Genomic DNA, 19844 nt, shown 5'->3' on the forward strand with positions numbered 1-19844 from the left:
AATATGAAACCTGTGAATTTATAAGCGGACAATTCTTCAGAACTCATTTATTCTGGGCTCAATTTCTCCAATAATTCTTTAATAAATTTTGCCCAGGAAGAATATCAGCCTTTATCGTGTTTACATTTTAATTAATTTTTTCTTCCTTCTTCATTTCCTTCCTTTGATTGTGCTTTATTTCTCTCCTGCCTTCTTTCATTTTCCTTCCTTTTCAGCTTTCTTACCTTCTTTTTCCTTCCCTTGCTTCCCTTCTTGCCTGGTTTCTCATACCTCCTTTCTTACTTGCTTTCCATCTTTCCTTTTTACATCTTTCCTTCTTTCATGGTCTTATCTTCGTTCTTGCTTCCTTACCTTCTTTTCATCCTTTTATTTCCATCTTTCTCTACTTCCTTTCCTTTAATTTTTCTTTCTTGCCATCTTTCTTTACTTTCTATTTTTTCCTCTTTTTTTCTGTTTCCTTTTTAGTTTTTTCTTTCCTTCCCTTCCTTTGGTCTTTCCTGCTTGCTTCCTTTTCTTTCATGCTTTGTTCCTTCCTTCTTTATTGGTCTTTCCTGCCTTCTTTCTTATTTCTATCCTTTTTCCTTTGTCTTTCCTTCCTTCATTTTCTCCTTCCTTCCTCAGAGTCAAGAGGTTGCAAGCCAATGGGAAAAAACATGACTTTTTTTTTTTATGTGTGTTAGCGAAGACCATTTGATTTTAATAAAACTATGTGTATGACATAGTTACTGATAGGGGTTTTCGGCTACACTTCATCAATTTGTCTGTGGCTGTGTCATTCACATTTTTCTTCAACCCACTCAAGCATGCATCAAGAGGCAATGTGTCGGCCCATTTCAGCCATTTGCTGAGTAACAGAATGCTGTCCTTTCACAAGGAGCACATCCGCACACAAGGTACTCAGAGAGTACTATGGTAATGTGTGCTTTCTTGAGATCAAAAACATTTCTGCCTTTAGTCATTATTTTTTTCTCAAATTGATGGACATTCGGCAGCTTCCTAAACAATAAAGGGACCAGGTTGGGCACCACTGAGAATTGTATTTTATGTCCTGAATGCTGGGCATTGTGCCAAGCAGCAGCAGTTCTGAGGAGCAATGTGCAGTCTATGTAGAGTTTTGTCAAGCTAGGTCTATTCTGATGAGGAGCTACGTTGGTTCTGATGGGGCGCACAGCTGGGCTGGCAGAGCACCTTTATCACCACTCTCAAGGGTCCAGGACTGGGAAGGCCCACTTTGCAGGGGGGGGGAGGGGGGGGGGGGGGGGTGGAGGGGTTAGACTCCCAGTCGGCGGAGTCCAGGTGCAGGGTACAAGGGTGTTGGAGCCCTTGGAGTCACACTGGTGATCTTGGTTTCAGGGTGCAGGTCCAGTCCTTCAATAGGAAGCAGGGAAACAGAACAGACCTTCCCCCAAGCAGAGCAGCTGGGCAGCCCTTGCAGCCGAGCAGAAGGGCAGCAAAGCAGGACGTCTGAGTCTTTCAAAGGTCCAGCAGTGATCAGAAGAGTCGGGTCTGATAGTCCCATTTTTATACCCAGTGCCTCCTTTGAAGTTGGAGCAGCTTCTGGAGCTTTCCCACTATAGGTGTGTCTGGAATTTCCTACTTCCCTGTCCTGGCCTCTGCCTGGAGGCACTATAGGCTAGTGTGAAGTCCTTTGCGAGTGTGCTGGGCCAGTGACTTTGAAGTGCAAGCCCGGTGAGAGCTCCGCCGCCCTCATTAAGCCAAGATGGTCTATCCTGATAACAGCCAGACCCTCTATTGTGATACTGTCGGGGAGGAATACCAAAAGGCCAGCTACATATAGTCATGTGACCCACACATATGCTGAAGCCACCAAATGGAGAAGACAAAAAAAATTCCATCTTTCTAAAAGCAAAAGGCTCACTGTGCTACTAGATTCAAGCTAGCCTGTCTGATAAGGGGTGATGCCCCAAAACCGGTCCCAGGGAGGACCTGGCTTGGCAGTTCAGGCTGAACTGTTCCCATGAGGCACAGGGTCAAAACTGATTTGCATATGGCTGGGTCTAAACTGGGGTGACATGGTGAGCAAAAGAATGATGGATTTAACCTACATCTCTTCTCTGGGGTGAATGTTTGATTAGCTGTGCATTCCGTCCATCATCTGTGTGTCTTTTGCTTTCTCGCCCTAAGTGCGCCGGGTATGCCCAGGCGCGGGTCCTGGGCTCACTGTGCTACTTGATTCAAGCTAGCCTGGCTGATGAGGGGTGATGCCCCGAAACCGGTCCCAGGATGCTCGTTTCTGGTCCAAGAAGGACCTGGCTTGACAGTTCGGGCTGGACTATTCCCATGAGGCACAGGGTCAAGACTGGTTTGCAAATGGCTGGGTCTAAACTGGAGTAGCATATGAGCAAAAGAATGATTGATTTAACCCAGATCTCTTGACTGGGGTGAATGTTTGATTTGCTGTGTATTCCGTCCATCATCTGTGTGTCTTTATCTTTCTAAAAGTGGCATTTTCAGAATTGTGGCTTAAAGTCAGACTTTATCATTAAAGAGGGGTTTAAATTACAATTCCTCAGACACCAAACACGACTTTCTACCTGCTTCCAATCAAGAGTTATCACTTATTAAATGTAATAGGGTAACCCAGTGTTATCCTGTGGGAGAGGAAGGCATTGCAGTTGTGAAAAACTAATTTGTGAGTTTTTCACTAGCAGGACATTTAAAACTTAGAAGTACATGTCCAACATTTCAAATACAATGCACCTTGCCCTAGGAGCGGTTTAGGGCCTATATTAGGGGTGCCTTATATGTATTAAAAATGAATGTTTAGACCTGGCAAAAGGTTTATTTTGTCAGGCCGAAACACAGTTTCAAAACTGCAGACACAGGCTGCAATGGCAGGCCCGACATACATTTACAAGGCTACTTAAGTGGGTGGCACAATTAGAGAAGCAGGCCCACTAGTAGCGTTTAGTTTACAGAGCCTGGGTGCATGCAGTACCACTTTACTAGGGACTTACAAGTCAATTAAATGTGCCAATTGGGTGTAAGCCAATTTTACCATGTTTAACTGAGAGAGCACAAGCACTTTAGCACTGGTTAGCAGTGGAAAAGTGCAATGAGTCTTAAAAGCCAACAAAAACTGGTTCATAAAACAGGAGGGTGAAGGCAAAAGGGTTGGAGATGAACCTGCAGAGAAGGCCATGTCCAATAAAAGTTATGACTGCCAAGGCGACCATATGAACTGCTGAAATGTGTACAAATGTGTTCCAGCTGTAATCCCATTAAGTTTGCAACATTTTGGTATCCAAACAAAGTCCTCACAAAAGAATAATCCTTTAACAGTTTGATAAAAGCTTTTACAATACAGTTTAAATATCGGTCAGTGCTGTCTGTAACAAGTGGCAAAGAGAAGTATAGTAGTGCTCAAAGTTCTTCTATTTTGTTGTGTGACATCTAATAGCAGCTGGGTGGGGCCTAACTTCAAGAATGGACATACACACCTTAGGAAATACAGATAGCCCAATTATAGGTTTAGCCAAATCTCTAAATTGAGGGCTTTGGGTATTGGGATGTTGAACAAGACTTTGCTGATGACTACGTCCACTTGATTAGGCAGTTTGGAAAATGGTTGGATGGACATCTCTAACCAGCACTTCAAGCACCCAGCTGCCCTGCTCGTGCTTCAACAGGTCAGCTCTTGTAGTAGCTTGAATCAGCAAGCAAGGTAGCCCCAGTACCAATATGTTTATCTTAATACTCTCAGATCATCAAAGAAACTGCTCTCTAGGGGTGACATCCATGAGTTACACAAAGCCAATGAGCCTCACTAATAGACCGCAGTGTAAAAGCTCCCACTCAGCAACCAATGGAGAACAGGGAGTGAACAAGGAGTCAACTTCCACCGGAGTGCCACTAAAGGTTCATAGTATTTGCTCTTAAATCTGAAAAATTTCACTTCACATGGCTAAAAAGCTATTGTGCCACGGTATCACAAGACTTGCGAGTTGACAAACCACCAATAGCCTCGCCTTTCCACCATCCGACTGCTACACGCAATCCTTTCACCCAACTCAAAGGCAACGGGTTACGCTTACTATGCTCGCAAGCTTTCATCAATGTTAAAGAGCGAGGTGCCCTCTAGCTCTTCCCACCCTGCTGATCTACCTTGGGTACTATACAGTCTCACCTTCGTTCCAAGGGCCATGCTCAGTCCAGTCCAGGGCATGTTATCTGATTGAACAGCAGATCTGAACAGGTGATCCAACTTCTGGTCTGTCATGATCACAAGATGAAACTAATTTCACTCAAAGTTATTTGCTCTACAGAGAAAATGATCATCTAGCCACCATTGTTGAGGTTTTCCTTCACTTGGTGATTTATATGCTTACCTCAAGGGTGCATACCTGGAACCATATCTGAAGTTTTACATAACAGCCCAATAGACACCCTACCTTTGGTAATTTATATACTCATGGCAGTGAGTGGACCTCTGCAGCAACTAAACTACCACCCTGCAACACGCTAATCGGAAACAATGTGTTCTTATATGCATCAAAGCCTGGGCTGATATTCCCACTTTATCAACTTGAAACCCTGCAGTAATCAACTGTGACCGGCCACTGCCCCGGCCAGTGTCTTCAACAGACACCTTGATGAATACCTCAAGGACCACCAACTCCTTGACTTCACTTAGTCTGGATTCAGACCCAACCGCAGCACAGAACCTACCCTAATCGCAGGCACGGATGCCATGCACATTGCTCTTGACAGAGGAGACACAGCAGCCCTCATTCTCAAGGACCTCTCTGCAGCATTTAACACATTTCCCTCCTCATCAAAGCCAATACAACATTGGAATCCGAGGACATGCTCTCAGATGGATCTGCTTCTTCCCAACTGGAAGGACCCAGTCAGTCAGCCTGGGACTGTACACCTCGGACACCTCCAACCTCATCTGTGGAGTTGCATAAGGCTCCTCCCCGAGCCTCTTCTATGCATACATGATCCCACTAGCCAGCATTATACGCTCCCAAAACATTAATGTCCTATCCTACGCCAAAAACACTCAACTCATCCTCTCCCTCACAAACAAAACGCCCACCACCAGGATCAAGTTCAATGCCTGGATGACTGGCATTGCCCATCCACTGGATGAAGATCAACTTTCAGATAAACATCGACAAGACTAAAATTGTGATCTTCTGGAACAGCACTTCACCATGGAACTCCGCTTGGTGGCCAACAGAGTTCAGTCCGAGACCCACCCCCACGACACAAGCCGAGAACCTCAGGATTGTCATAGACAACAAACTAAACATGACCGTCCAAGGCAACACATCATGCTTCCATACCCCGAGGATGCAGACGAAGATTGTCAAAGAGCTCCCAATCAGCACCTGGAAAACTGTCACATATGCCCTCATCACAGGCAAGCTAGACTACGGGAGAACTTTCTATGCCGGGGTCAACAACAAAAAACTCACCATAAGATAGTAGACCATTCAGAACTTGGCCAGGATCACTCTGAACCTCCCACAGTGGGCTCACATCACACCACATTTGAAAGAGCTTCACTGGCTCCCCCTTACATAAACTAGCACAATTCAAACCCCTCACAGAAAATTTCAAGGCATTACATACCACTAGCGTTCGTCAACAATCGAATCTGCCTTTATAAATCATCCAGACATCTCTGCTCATCCGGACTCCTACTTGCACACATCCAACGCATGCAGAAACCCAGATCTGGTGGTTGCACCTTCTACATCGCTCCTAAAGCATGGAATGACCTGCCAAGACACATAAAAGCCTCCTCCTCACTTCTTGCATTCTGCAAGAAGCTGAAGACTAGGCTGTTCAAGGAATCCCACTGGCCCTAGAGTTGACTAGATTCACACCAGCTCAGTGCCAGGATAACCTCTCGGTTAATAGCGCGCTCTACAAATCAGCATACCATCACTGCTGCAGCAGATTCAGAACTTGACAAAAACAGGTCCACCGCAATACAGATACCTAGTCCAGCTCAGCGGCATCCTGCACAGACCCATCCGATATCTTACCCCCACAGCTATACTTCATACCTTTTATAGGTGGTCTATTAGTAAATCCAGTATGCAGGATATGGGGCACTATAAGTTATTTTTTGGGTTCCTAGGGCCTCTACAGAAAGGACTCTTTGCATGGTAATCAGATGTTATGCCCTCGAACAATTTTCCCCAACAAATTTCGACTCATTTAAAACATGACCAGCTCCAACTTGTTCAACTGAAGTTCAAGAATGAACAGTGCTCAAGCTGGACCTTACTGAGCCAGACGGAAGTGGAAACAAGCGGTAGTATTCTCATATAATATCACCTAGGTTTGAGGCCAATGAACAACCAGAACTAGAGAAACTACTAAAACAAACAATATCACATCATAGTCAAAGTTTTAGATAGTAAAAATAGGCAAAGAAAACACTCTCAGTAACAAAAATCTACATGCAATTCAGCATGTAGATCTGTAGAGAATTTTTGCTGTAAAGCTGAAACAAGGTATTTTACTGAACACACGTTTGAGAGCCCACATCTTAGCATTCAGGAAGAAAGAGACACAGCCACTCTTAAATACAGACATAACTGGAACACCATAAATGACCATGTGACCCAGCGCAGCTAGACCTTCAATAGACGCCAGCAGTCCATAAATCGATATTAGGCAGTGAAAATCATGGCACATATACACTATTGAAAAGAGATAGCTGTTGAATAAAGGAGTTAAGTTCACCAAGTTTTGGGTTGTTCCGATCATTCTGTAAGACTCAATATTATTTTGCCCATAAACAGATACACGATGACTGCTTTATCAACTGTTCATGCACTTTTCTTCTTGATGGTGATGAGTCAATGCCCATTTCCTACCACTTTCACTTTATCAACTCAATGCTTTGACGCTGCCCTCTGACAAGTAATCAAAAATATATATATTTTTTTAATTGGACTTTCTGTTGCAACATTTAGTGATCAGGTTTACGTCTACAGTTGATATGTCTCACCTGAAAGGATGATGGGGTCTATTTCATCGTACTCCCGAAGCACCCAGATAAAGAGCTTTGCAAGATCCTACAGAGATATGAAAAAAATATAACACTTTCGCAACATTTATTTTCTCTATGTCTTCCGCACTATAAATTTACTTTATATGAACAATGAGTTTGTGAACCAGACATAAAAGTCCTATGTCAAAAAGAACGTCAACTTTATGATAGGTGGACAATTCATAGACAACTTACAGATGTCATCTAAGATGTGTGAAGGGGAGTTGCACTTATCAGTAAAGAGAAGGTGTTAAGAATTGGAGATGAAACTTATGAACTATTACCCAGTCTCATTTTCCAATGCCACCTCTTCTCCGCGTCCATTGTCTGAGAGATTATGAATTCAGCATGAAAATGTATGAAAATCAAGGCTATTTTCAAGGCATCTACAATATCAAACAGCATTTCTTCTAAGCCTTGTAGGTCTCCTTAGCAGGAATATATTTCTAAGGAACAACGAGGACAGCGCATGATTGCAAGGAATTGACAATCTTTGTTTCTTGCCCTAAGACACAGTCATGACATTATTGAAAGAAACAGGTTTAATTGCCCAAAAGAATGTTTGGGGTAGAGATGTGACTTTCAGTTGCCTTAAATATGAATTGCCTGGTAAGCAGGTTTTGACTCTTGGCTAGAAATGAATAGGAACACAAACTACTCGTATTTTAATATCGGATTAATAGAATAACACTGGCAGAGCCCTTGTGACAAATCTATACATTCTTAAGGACTTTTTGGAGGACTTTTATGGACAGCTCTGCCCACACATTTTTAGGCAACTCTCCAGTTCAGTGCAGCATAGAGTGCTTCTGCCTACAGACGCTGCTGGTCACCAGTTCCCTGCCCTGTTAAACCAACAAGCTGCTACTTCAACAGTCCCTCCTACACAAAAGCCACTGTCTGTTTTGCAGCTATTTGGTAAGGGAAACTCTTGGCACTTGATTTTTTTTTTTTTTTAGTTTTTTTTTTAAAGAAACCTTTATTGCACATTAAAGAGATACGAACAGGGGCCTACAACCACACGGGCCGGCCGCTAGAAAGCTCAGGAGCCAGCAAGGCAACTCCATACATTCAAATGAACCAAAGGCAAAGGCTCCCGAAAGTTCGAAAGCACATATAACAGGCCGCGGCCATAGTCCAAGGGCAATCAAAAAAGGAAGGTTTCACATTTTCTAAAAAAAGGAGGAAAAAAAAAAAACCCCACAATAACACACAAACAAGGCAATGAGAGTCCGAAATAGCAGCGTGCGCTCCCCAGGACGGGGGAAGATCCACAGTATCTGAAATAACTCCTGACAGGAGGTGGGAGTGGGGGGGCGGAGGAGAAGAGGATAAAGCATGCACAATTACGTAGAATGTGCGGCTAGGGGAACAATGCGACGTCGACCTCCCGCGGCAGAGGCGGAGCGCAGATATTCCCACAATAGGAATTCCATGGACCCCACACCTTAGTCCACCTCCCGGGCTTGCCTCTCGCCACATACACCGTCTTCTCCCTGAACATACACCAATCCATATTCTCCTTCCATACCGAAATCGTAGGTGGCCTCGAGGAACCCCACAACTGTGCAATATTGCGCTTAGCCACCATGTACCCCAAAGTCACCCACTGCGTTTGCGCCGCATTATAGTCATTTGGTTCCCAGACATTCAACTAACACCTCCTGGCCTCTGGTAACAAAGCGACATGCGTGACTTCCTCCATTACAGTATGTACCCCGTTCCAAAATCGTACAACCTCCGAACATTCCCATAGGATATGAAGAAAGGTACCCAACAAGCCACAGCCACGCTTACACAGTCCATCTCTCGAATAACCCATACGCATCAAACCAGGCCCTGTGACATACACTCTATGGAGTATCTTCAGCTGCACAAATCTAAGGCGGGCCGGGATCCACACCTCTTTCGGGGAGGCCACCGCCGATACCCAATCCTCATCGTCCAGTTCCAATCCGTCGGCCGTCCACGCCTCCCGCAGATGGGTCAGCAAGTCCGTACGATCATTAATTAGTTTTTTTATAATTCAGGGAAATAGTGCTGTCGGGCACATAGCCGTCTAACACCCTATCTTCCAACGGGGAATATTCTGGGATAGCAGCAATATCCGGAAAAACCGAACACAGCGCATGGTGGACCTGTGCATATCGAAAGTACTCCCTATCATTTAATTTGTATTCAGTTTTGAGCATTTCAAACGTTTTAAAGGAGCCTTTCGCCCAGAGGTCACCCACCTTACTTATACCAATCATATCCCATTTCTCAAAGCCTTTCGTTTTCCACAGACAACCCAAGCGCTGGGAGGCATACAACGGCGTCGCTCGAGTCAAGCGATCTCTCCACCCCATCGCAGCATTCGCCGCATGCCACACGCGTACCGCAACTTGCGTTGGTCCTGTCAACCGTGCATCCGGAGTTGCCGAGTACAGTGCCCTATTGTAATCCCCGCCCGGAAGTAATAACCTATCCATCTCGAAGGCCGGATTCAAAGCAGGACCGTATATCCCGTGGTTCACCGCCGCCAATTGAGACGCCCAATAGTATCTTTTAATATCGGGGAGAGCAACACCCCCATCATACCAAGGGAGTGTCAACTTGGCGAGAGCGATCCTCGGTCGCCCGTCCCAAAACAGTTGGCGCTGAAGACCCTCCACCTCCCGGAGGTAACGGGCCGGCACGACATCTAGCGTATTTTGTAAAGCGTACAAAAAGCGAGGCAGCGACATCATTTTAAACAATGTCGCCCGTCCGAGCGGCGAGAGCGGAAGCCGTCGCCACCTCGCGACGTCGGCCTTCAATCGCTGGAGTGGAGGGAGAAGGTTTCGCTCATAGCGGACCGCGGGGTCCAGCGATATGAAGATTCCCAAATATTTTAACCCCAACGTAGCAATCTGAATAGGGCACCCCCGCGGCAGGAGAGGGGCCTCGCCCGAGAGGACGTAAACACATGACTTGGCCCAGTTGATAACCAGGCCAGAATTACGACCAAAGGAATTCAATACGTCCACCAATACAATTGGCGACTGTCGAGGAGAGGTGAGATGCAGAAGAATGTCATCCGCATAAAGGGAGACACGGTCCTCAAATTCCGGCGTCCATCTAATGCCCCGCAACGACGGCTCCCAACGCAACCAGGCAGCGAGAGGTTCCAAAGAAAGTGCGAAGAGAAGGGGCGACAACGGACAGCCCTGTCGCGTACCTCTCCTCAGCGCAAAGGGAGCCGACGCCCTACCATTCACCACAACCTGCGCCAATGGGTCAGCGTACAGCAATTGTACCCACCCAATGAATTCAGGGCCAAACCCGAATTTAGCTAACGCAGCCCAAATAAACGGCCACTCTAACGTATCGAACGCCATGGTAGCGTCCAAAGACGCCAAGATGGCCGGCTCACACATAAACTCCGCTCTAGCAAGCACACCATGCAACCGCCTCAGGTTCAGGGCGGTATTACGATGAGGTATAAAACCGGACTGGTCCTGATGAATCAAGTCGCCCACGACTCGAACCAGTCGATTGGCCAACACCTTAGCCAGAATTTTGGGTTCCGCGTTCAACAACGAGATAGGCCTGTAGGAGGCACAGCAGTCTCGCGGCTTCCCCTCTTTATGTATCACAACTATGGTAGCGAGACGTTGGTCAAGGGGGAGGGAGCCCGCCGCCCGTGCAGCTAGGAACATGTCACGGAGATACGTGCTATCTTATCTGGACGCAACTTATATAGTTCAATGGGGAGACCATTGAGACCCATGGCCTTACCAGAAGCGATCGAGCGAATGGCCAGAGCAATCTCATCCGGCGACAACTTCGCCTCCATCAATATGCTATCAGCCTCCGAGAGGGACGGCAATGCAATATCTTTAAGTAACAGATGAGAGTCTTCCTCCGAGCACCCAGAGACCGGAGAGTATACCCCACGGAAGAAATCCGCAAAGCAGTCAACAATTTTTACCGGGTCAGTCACACACACGCCATCCGCTCTCTCCACGACCGGCACCACTCTACTCGCTCTCTCCTTCCTGTTCAACCAAGCAATCAACTTCCCGGCCTTATCTCCCACATCATACAGTCGTCCTTGTTGCTCTCTACTCATCCTTTTAGCAGCATCCGTGACCAGCGCTCTATAATCTGACTGTTAAAGGCTGAGAACGTGCAATTTCTCATCCGTGACACCCCGCTCCAAATCCCCCTCCATCTCAGCTATGTCAGTTTCCAGGCGGACCACCTCTTCCCTTCCGCACCTCCTAGCATGGGAAATAAGAGACAAGGCATGCCCCCGGATCACCGTTTTAGAACCTTCCCATAGGGAGACAGCAGACGACACTGACCCTACATTATCATTAAAGTAGCGATCAATGGACCTAACCAATTCAGCGCGAACCTCAGGATTACGCAAATACCAGGGGTTAATTGGCGCTACTCTTCCCTCTGCCCCAGGAGCAACCTCCATCTGCAACAATAGAGGGGAATGGTCAGAAATACCTCGGGCCAAATGACGTACCTCCCCGATCATTCCAGCCTGGAACGCTGGCATAAGTATATAATCAAGTCTCGAGAGACTCCCGTGGGCCCCCGAGTGGAAGGTGTATTGTGCCTGCCCCGGGTGCATCAGTCTCCAGCAATCTATAAGTCCTAAAGTATCTAGAAAGCCACCCAGCCAGGCCTGGGCTCTAGGGAGATCCCTGGGGGGGGGGGGGGGGGGGGTGACGGTCCTCCATACTGGATACAACAGAGTTAAAATCACCCCCTAACACCAAAACCCCTCCAGTGAGTCCCAGGACCAAACGCCCCAAATCCGCAAATGTAGCCGTCTGCAATCCCGGTGGCACATAACAGCAACGAGCGAAACAGTTCTACCCTCCCATCTCCCCACCAATGCTGCATATCGCCCTCTATCATCGTGGAGCACCTCGTCCACCTCCAACGGGAGAGAGGCCCTGACCAAGATACCCACTCCCCTGGAGCCAGAAGTGAAACCAGAGTGAACAGCAAGGCGATAGCCCCGCCTATTCAGGGCATGGAAGGAGTTCCCAATCAGATGTGTCTCCTGCAGGAAAACAATGTCGGGCGAGATCCGTTTCAAAAACTGCAACACCACCCCGCGCTTAATCCTATCCCCCAGTCCGTTCACATTCCACGAAAGTATTCTCAATCCCTTACCCCCCACCCCGCTCCCGTGCAGGATGCCCACATCCCGGAGAACACAACCAGGACAAATCAGAAGCGAACCTCACATTGCCTTGTGAAACAAACAAACATTCCCCAACTCCCCCCCTCCCCACCAACCTTCCCGTTACAACTCCCCCCACCCTGCACCCCTGTGTGAGCCCATGTAGGCACTTGATTTCTTGATGACTAAAGATATGGAAGATACTCCCTAACCGTAAGGGCTGGGGTTCTGCTTTCATCCTAGAGTGGTTGGAAGAGGTTGGCTCCAAGACTACTACGGGGGGAAAATAATTTGTACTTTTCCGATAAGTTGCCCAAGGAGAACAGGAACGGATCATGATGCTGATTGACAGAGCTATGAGGAGAATGTGAAGAAATTCCAACTTGATTCACAACCGCATTTAGGTTAATATTATAACAACTGATTTAACTATTGCGCAGTTGCTTTGGACTGAGAAGAAAGAGGACCTGCTTGAAAGAATGTGATTGGTGAAGGACCGACAAGTGGTGAATCCCGCTTCATATTGAAACTCTCGATACAAGGACAAAATGCTGCAGTTTGCCTTATCTTCGGGCTTGAACATCATCTAGCACTCTAGAATTATCTGGCACCAGTGAAAGGTAAACCGCCTTCATGACACTCTGCCTCACATTTAAATGCCTGGAAGACCCACACCAACATGAGCATGGAACAAAGTCAAAAGATAAACCACCTCCAGACTGCTCCACTGTAACAAACAACCTCTTCTCAACCCCAAAAACAAAATGCAAGACCAGACACTTTAAGCAGCTGGAGTCGGTTATGGAATAACGTTCACATCTCTTCTGCAGCTCCAACAACCTTGTGCCCCTCATAGAAAAGTGGAACCATACCAATTTTAAATCAGAGACGCTCCACTTCTTTCTCCCCACCGCTCCCTTGTCTCGTAATAAACTTTTCTCAAGAACACTTACAATCCATTAAAAAATAAGGCTTTTCACAAAATGGGATCTAGTAGAATAAGTTCATTCAAGGCCTCAAAGTTGTGAGACCATTCATTTTTACATAATCACTGTGGCTGGTGCGTTATCCCCAAGGCAGCGCATGGGCCGGTTCAGTCCCAAGTAGCAGGATCTGCAGAAGAAGCACCCCATCCAGACCTCTTAGTATACAAATTACTTGGAGCTGCTGGAACAGTGCAACATCAATTCTGCTGCACAAATGCAATGTATACAGTTTTTCTGCTGCTACATATCAGACTGTAGTTGTGCTGTACAAAGGTGGGTTCCCTTGAGTGCTCTAAGCACCTCAACAACATTCTGCACCAATATGCTAGAAGCAGTACCTGAAGTCGGTTCAGATCTGAATAGCAGTTTTTGCAGATGAAGAGCCACACACCCCCATGCCCCGATTGGTCATCTCAGTAAACAAGTAACTTGGACAGATGTGACAGTTGGGCTTAGTACCATGGCGTTGTGCCATGTGTCCTGCCCATTGAGGCCATTGTCACCGCTAACTGGATTCAACGTACTGCAAGGGGAGACTGTTATATGTAACTCTGACATCATGAGGCAACCAAAAGCTAACATCAAGCTGGCTGCAGCCAGAGATTTAGCTGGAGAAGGGAAATAAAGGGAAAAAATTGTGATTACATATGTGTTCAAGGGCATGCTATTCCACCAAGCCCCCCCCCCCCCCATGTTGTCTTCTTCACAAACAGGTACTTCATTCGCTACAAGCCACATGTTTGTATGCCCAGTAGTGATATCTGACTGCCCCGTAGCCATGTTGCATTCCTATATATCATCGCCCATCGTTAAATAAAAAGCACAAGGACCTCTCAGGACAGGCTGACATTGTGGTGTACTCTAGGCCTTCCAACTCATCCTGTCTAACAAGATCCCAGCTGAACCTCCACGAATCCTACAAATTACCTTGTGCAGTCAGCCTACCACCTAGTTCCAGGTCATCATAGATGCTTTCTCCAGCCCTGAACGTTTCACCTACAAATCACTGTTTACATGTCTTAGTCTGACTAGTGGAATGGAAGAAAACAGTACTACAGGACCCAGAATGCATGTAGTTATCACACAAAAGTCCACGCCTGGAAGTAGAATCTATAATGACCTGGAAAGAGGCACTCTAGAAGCTTTTGATTCTAGTACAGGCGTAGTAACATTGGCAAAAACAAAAGTAAAATAAGAGTTGCAGCCAGCAAATGACTTTCGGTCCATCTCTTACACATTACACTAAGAGTCCTTCACATCACAGAGGACTCTGCCTGCGGTTTCATCCTTTGTTATTTCAGGGGCCATATCTGTTTGTTGAGCAGTCAGATATGTTGCAGACAGCGTATATATATAGGATCGTACAGAAGAGACTGCAGAGTTGCTGCTCAAGGAATAGGTCGCAAGTGCAATGGAAGATGTAGGATATGCTTCAACAATATAAAACAGTGATGGCTACTAAAACACAGAAACTTACTTACCAAGGAGTAGATGAACTGTCTTCTGGGTTTCCCTGTACCCCAAATGGAAAGGGCTGTGCCATTTTCTGCAAACATTTAAAACATTGGTTAGTTATCTATATACGGTTTTCTGCCTATGGTTTAACCTGAAAACCACCTGTTAATAATATCCTAAAATGATAAGTCTTATTGGCATTTGTGCATGCTCTTGGTAAACTTTCTAATGCTATATACACGTCTCCTACAGGCTTAAATTGACCAACATCCACAAACGCAGTGCACCATCATCCAAGGAAATTTCTCCCAAACAAATTGAAACACTCAGGCTCGACATCGGTTTGGAATTCACTCTGCACTATTAGGATTGTCCCGTTGTTCACGCTCCTGGTTTGCCGGACGCAATTTTCCTGCCTTGGAATTCCAGCCAGTAAAAATCCATCAGGTTTTGACTGCAACAGAATCTCAGCCTCTGCCCTTGTTCCAGTAGAAAAAGGTTGGACTGGAAGTGGGTAATGCAATGCTCACCCACCCCTGGCAGGACACTTTCCCCTCCTCTCCCTGACCATCCCCAAACTCACTTCTACAGAGAGCCCCTGCTGTCATTCAACACCTGCTCAGTGCATCCATTAACTTAAAGACTTACTCTTTGCCTGGTAGACTTTGTGGATGAGCCCTGGAAGGACATGCCCATCCTGGATGTTGAAGTTATCGTGCGGCCCGAAGACATTGGTGGGAATCACAGAGGTGAATTTGCAGCCATGCTGCTGAAAGTACCCCCTGAGTCAGGGAGCAGGGGAACAAGAAGTGTGAAAGAGGAAGTCAGCTAGATTCTACAAAGGAGGGGGTGCAAACAGACTGAGCCAAAGGAAGGGAAAGAAACACAGCAAAAACTGAGGGGGTGAGTGTCAGGAAGGCACTAACTGCATTTTTGGACCTTTTGCCCTCAACCATCCATTTCATCTATGCAAAATGAAGAGATAATGAGAGACACCGAGGTGGTGATTCAAAGTGGATACACAGTCATGCAGATTATATTGAGAGGACGGATGGTTATTCCTGGAAGACCACATAGTAATGTATCCCATTGACTACAGAAGAAGGGCTACTTCACCCATGCTTTTCACAAGATACACTGTCCCTAGCATCAAATATGGGATTCTAATCCACTCCTGAGATCTAGACACCTAAAGGAAGACATTAGAAGACTTGCATAAAAAACAGGACATGCAATTTGAAGCAAAGTGAATTACATATACAACATCAAAATGAAAGTAGGAAACTGCAGGTTATTAGATGCCTGTTTGTGATACGCCAATTGGTATTTGTGGTTCAAACAACGGGTATGTTTTGTTATTTAGATTTGTAAAGCACGGCTTATCACCCGGTAGGGTATCTAGGCACTATGAATCTCTACCTGCCACATGCATGATAAGTTCAGATTATATGACTTCTCAAACTGAAGCAAATTAAACAGACTAAAATATGTGTATGTGAAATTACGTCAATACCTACAGAAGCTGCACAGCAATTTTCTGTACAAAAAAACATTTTCCAGCTTAAGAAAACATAGCAGAAATTTAACAATGTTGATGAGCTCAGTCCTCATCTGTTTCAAAGCCAAACAAATGAAGTCTTTTTCTCTGGGATGCATGTTTGGCGCAGTGATGCAGAGTCTGGAAATTGCATGACCAAAGGGCTTGGGAAGCTTCCAAGACGTTGCTACTGTAAACTAGTGAGATGGCAGGGAAGCTGGCAAATGGACATGAGTAGGCCTACATCTGAAGAGAGGGAGGGCTAACCTCTTCCCCCACTTGTCCCAGGTTCGTGAATATAGCTGTGGAAAATGTAGGTACCAGATAGAAATAGTTTGGTGTTTGGATTTTTAGCCTGTTACATTGAGAAGTTGTGCACTAGTAAGGAGAAGCAGGCACACCATCAAAAGTTATGGCGTAACCAGCTCAGCCCCAAGCAGTAGATTGAAACTGACAGGGAATTAATACTAACGCTAAATAAATTGCACACTCCACACCAGGCAAGGCAAGAAGACCGGATACTACACATTTTGAATGTCAGCCAGCTTAGTAAGTGCGATGTGGGCCATCTGAGCAGCCTGTAAATAAGTAGTAAAGGGCTTTGGCTCTCCTTGCTTCCTAACCGTAAGTTAGTATCTCATTAGGATTAAATATGTTAGAAGAGAACATGTAGAGAAACCCTACATTGTTAACAAGTCAATGACAACCGCACATCTCCACTTGCATGTATTTTGAGTCTCCCATAGCACACAGTCAGTGTCCGCAGTGTTAGGACTGTACCTGTTCTGCACATCTATCATTCTCTTGGCGTAAGAATATCCGAAGTTAGACTCATGTGGAGGACCATTGTGAATCTGTAAAAATGGAAAAGCATTAGTAGGTTCATTCATTTTAGAAGCCACATGGCAAGTGGACCTTAAGTGTTGTAAGTGCAGATAACCAGGCAAATAAATGAAAAACAGGAGGTGGAGCCTAGGAAGACCCTCCAATGGTAGAGAAGCAGCAGCACTAGTTTGCACAGGGAGAAGCAGCAGCAAAGTGAATTAAAAGGATCTGGTATGGAAGAAAAGGAAGTGACATTGGATCACAAGGATTTTCCATGGGAGAAGAGGAAGTGACTTTAATTATGAAATCTATGGGAGAAGAGACGGCAATATGACATTACAAGGGCCTTCCACAGAAGAAGAGGCAACAATATTGGATGGTGAGGGTATTCTATGACACAAACGGCAGACAGCGAAACTTCTGAGTAGGAGCAGCCCCAATCTTCAAGAACAACCCCTCAGAATTCTTGATTTAGAGTACAGCATGGACAGTCGAATCGGATTGCAGATTTTCTCCTTCTGCCTGCACTGTTGGCCCCCGGCTGAGTGGCCCTTTCACTACAATGGCACCTCAGCAGCGTTTTAACGGAAGATGCAGCGGGCACCTACATGATGAGGCTGTGCAGTGAAGCCTCACTAATTCCTTTACATAATAAAGAAGGCAGATATGTGCTCTGAAGAGACACAAACATACAAAAGGAAAGGATCTCATGACATTATTGAGGTTGGGTGTCAGTATAAAGGGGAGATGGGGTGTGTGCACCTGTGTGAACACAAGTGAAAAAATGGCATCTGGAAACACCTAGGGATCTGAAGAGGTGCAAGGTGGGTCGAGATCTTGGAATAAGAAGACACAAGGAAGCAGAGCTATGCCAAACGGCACGCGGACCCTAAATATTTTAGTTTCATTTTCTACACATTCAACAATGTGGAAACCGAAGAAGACCGCATCAGTGAGAATGACTGATGTGCATTTCCACATTTGCTTTCAAAACCCTTTCAGTTTCCCCAACAAATGGCACTGTTCCTTTCTCCAGTAAAATGTTACTCCCCATTTATACAAAAATTGCACAGAAATGGCCTGCTCTTGTGTTGTTCCCCTTTCAGTGGAAGGGAAGTATTGAACAATTTCTTTTGTCACCTTCGCTCCCATAGGGTCTTTGGAAAGTCAAAGAATCAAGAGAGTCTTCAAAGGAAGGAGAGGTAGTTTATTGGGCTACAGAGGTCTTACTTGTGTGGGAGGCATTTCAGGTGTAGTAGGCAAGTCCTCCTTTTAGCAAACACAATAAGATGAGGAAGTGCTGAAACTTTTCAAACAGTCACTCCCAGTCACAGATCTTGGTTTAATCCATCATCGTTCTTCTGCTTACTAAGCCACCCCAGTTTAGACCCAGCCATATGCAAATCAGTCTTGACCCTGTTCCTCATCGGCAAAGTCCAACCAAAACTGGAAAGCCAGGACCTCCCTGAACGGGAAACAAGCATCCTGGGAACGGTTTTGGGGTTTCACTCCTCATCAGCCAGGCTAGCTTGAATCCAGCTGGCAGAGAGCACGGGACGACGTCTGGCATACCTTGGCCTTTTAGGGTGAACATAGCAAGCACAAGATGATGGACAGGGTGCTGAAACTTTTCAAATAATCACCCCCAGGCCCAGATCTCAGTTTAAGCCATCATCATTCTTCTGCCCAGCTTAGCCACCCCAATTTGGACCCAGCTTGGCTGGGTCTGAACTCGGGTGTGAAGTGAGCTAAAGAACGATGATGGATTCATCCCAGATCTGTGACTGGGGGTGAGTGTCTGAAAAGTTTCAGCGCTCCGTCCATCATCTCCTTGTGTTTGCTAAATCTTCCTTTTAGACAGACTGAAATAGTCAGTGTCTTCCTGTTAAAGCAGCAGCACAAAGGGACTACACAGTGGTCTTATACTGGATGAGGCAGTGCCAGCACAGAGATTCCAAGGATCCATTGGCAGAGGCAATTCAAGCAGACGTTAGTGATCTGCTGGTGAAGGCAGTGCTGGCACAGCGATTACAATGATCTGATGGCATAGGCAGTGTCAGGACTGAGATTACAATAATCTGCTGGCGGACGCAGTGCAGGAGCAGATATCACAGTGGTCCACGCAGTGCAGATACTGCTATCACAAAGCCTTCCATGGAAGGAGAAACAGCAGTGCAGGTGCAGTGAGAGGAGATGCAGTGGGAACAATGAGAATCCAAATAGCAAGCAAGGGAAAAATACAAAAGACCTCCTTAAAAAAGGCAGCAGCTCAAGAGGATGAGAAAGATGTACACCGCAACTGGGGTACAGTAAGTTGAGTCATCTCAATGGAGAAGAGAGTAAGGGGGAATTCTATAACCAGAAGGCAAATAGCGTGGGGGCAGGTACCTATCATGACAAAAGTCTAAAAGCCAAAGAGGAACAACCCACTCACCATGGTCTCATCAATCGGGTAGCTGGTTTTATCTGGGAAGATGCAGGTGGACAGGCAGGAGACCACCTTCTGCACTTTGAGCTCATATGCCGAGTGAAGGACGTTATCGTTGATATGAACATTGTTCCTCTGTCAAAGAAACAGATCATTAGACACTACAGCAGAATTTTAAAACTATACTTACCAACTTCCACTCACAGCCAAATCACATAATTATTTAAATTTTGAACAGGGCGGGAGAGAAACAAACCTTCTATAATATCTGCATGTCCCCAACAGATCGCTCTTGCATGGGTTTAGTCAATAGAAGTTTTCATAGCCGAACTTTAATCAAATTGTTTAAACTGGTCATTTACATTTTTTTTATAAAGCAACTCGTTCTGCTATTTGCATTGACTGCC

At 45.8% G+C, this 19844-nt stretch overlaps 1 protein-coding gene across 1 annotated transcript in view; it reads right to left on the reverse strand.

Moving 5' to 3' along the window:
* The window catches only part of GFUS (GDP-L-fucose synthase), a 102672-nt gene that overhangs the window by 11664 nt on the left and 71164 nt on the right, over window positions 1–19844 (reverse strand). Inside the window, exons 4-8 of the mRNA XM_085604660.1 lie at window positions 19444–19572; window positions 16965–17038; window positions 15296–15429; window positions 14674–14738; window positions 6995–7061 (exon numbers count right to left, since the gene is read on the reverse strand). Coding sequence (XP_085460786.1) covers window positions 6995–7061; window positions 14674–14738; window positions 15296–15429; window positions 16965–17038; window positions 19444–19572 — 469 coding nt within the window. The remainder of the gene's footprint in view (window positions 1–6994; window positions 7062–14673; window positions 14739–15295; window positions 15430–16964; window positions 17039–19443; window positions 19573–19844) is intronic.

The sequence above is a fragment of the Triturus cristatus genome, chromosome 5_1 (assembly GCF_964204655.1).
Source record: "Triturus cristatus chromosome 5_1, aTriCri1.1, whole genome shotgun sequence".
In the NCBI taxonomy this organism is placed as follows: domain Eukaryota; kingdom Metazoa; phylum Chordata; class Amphibia; order Caudata; family Salamandridae; genus Triturus; species Triturus cristatus.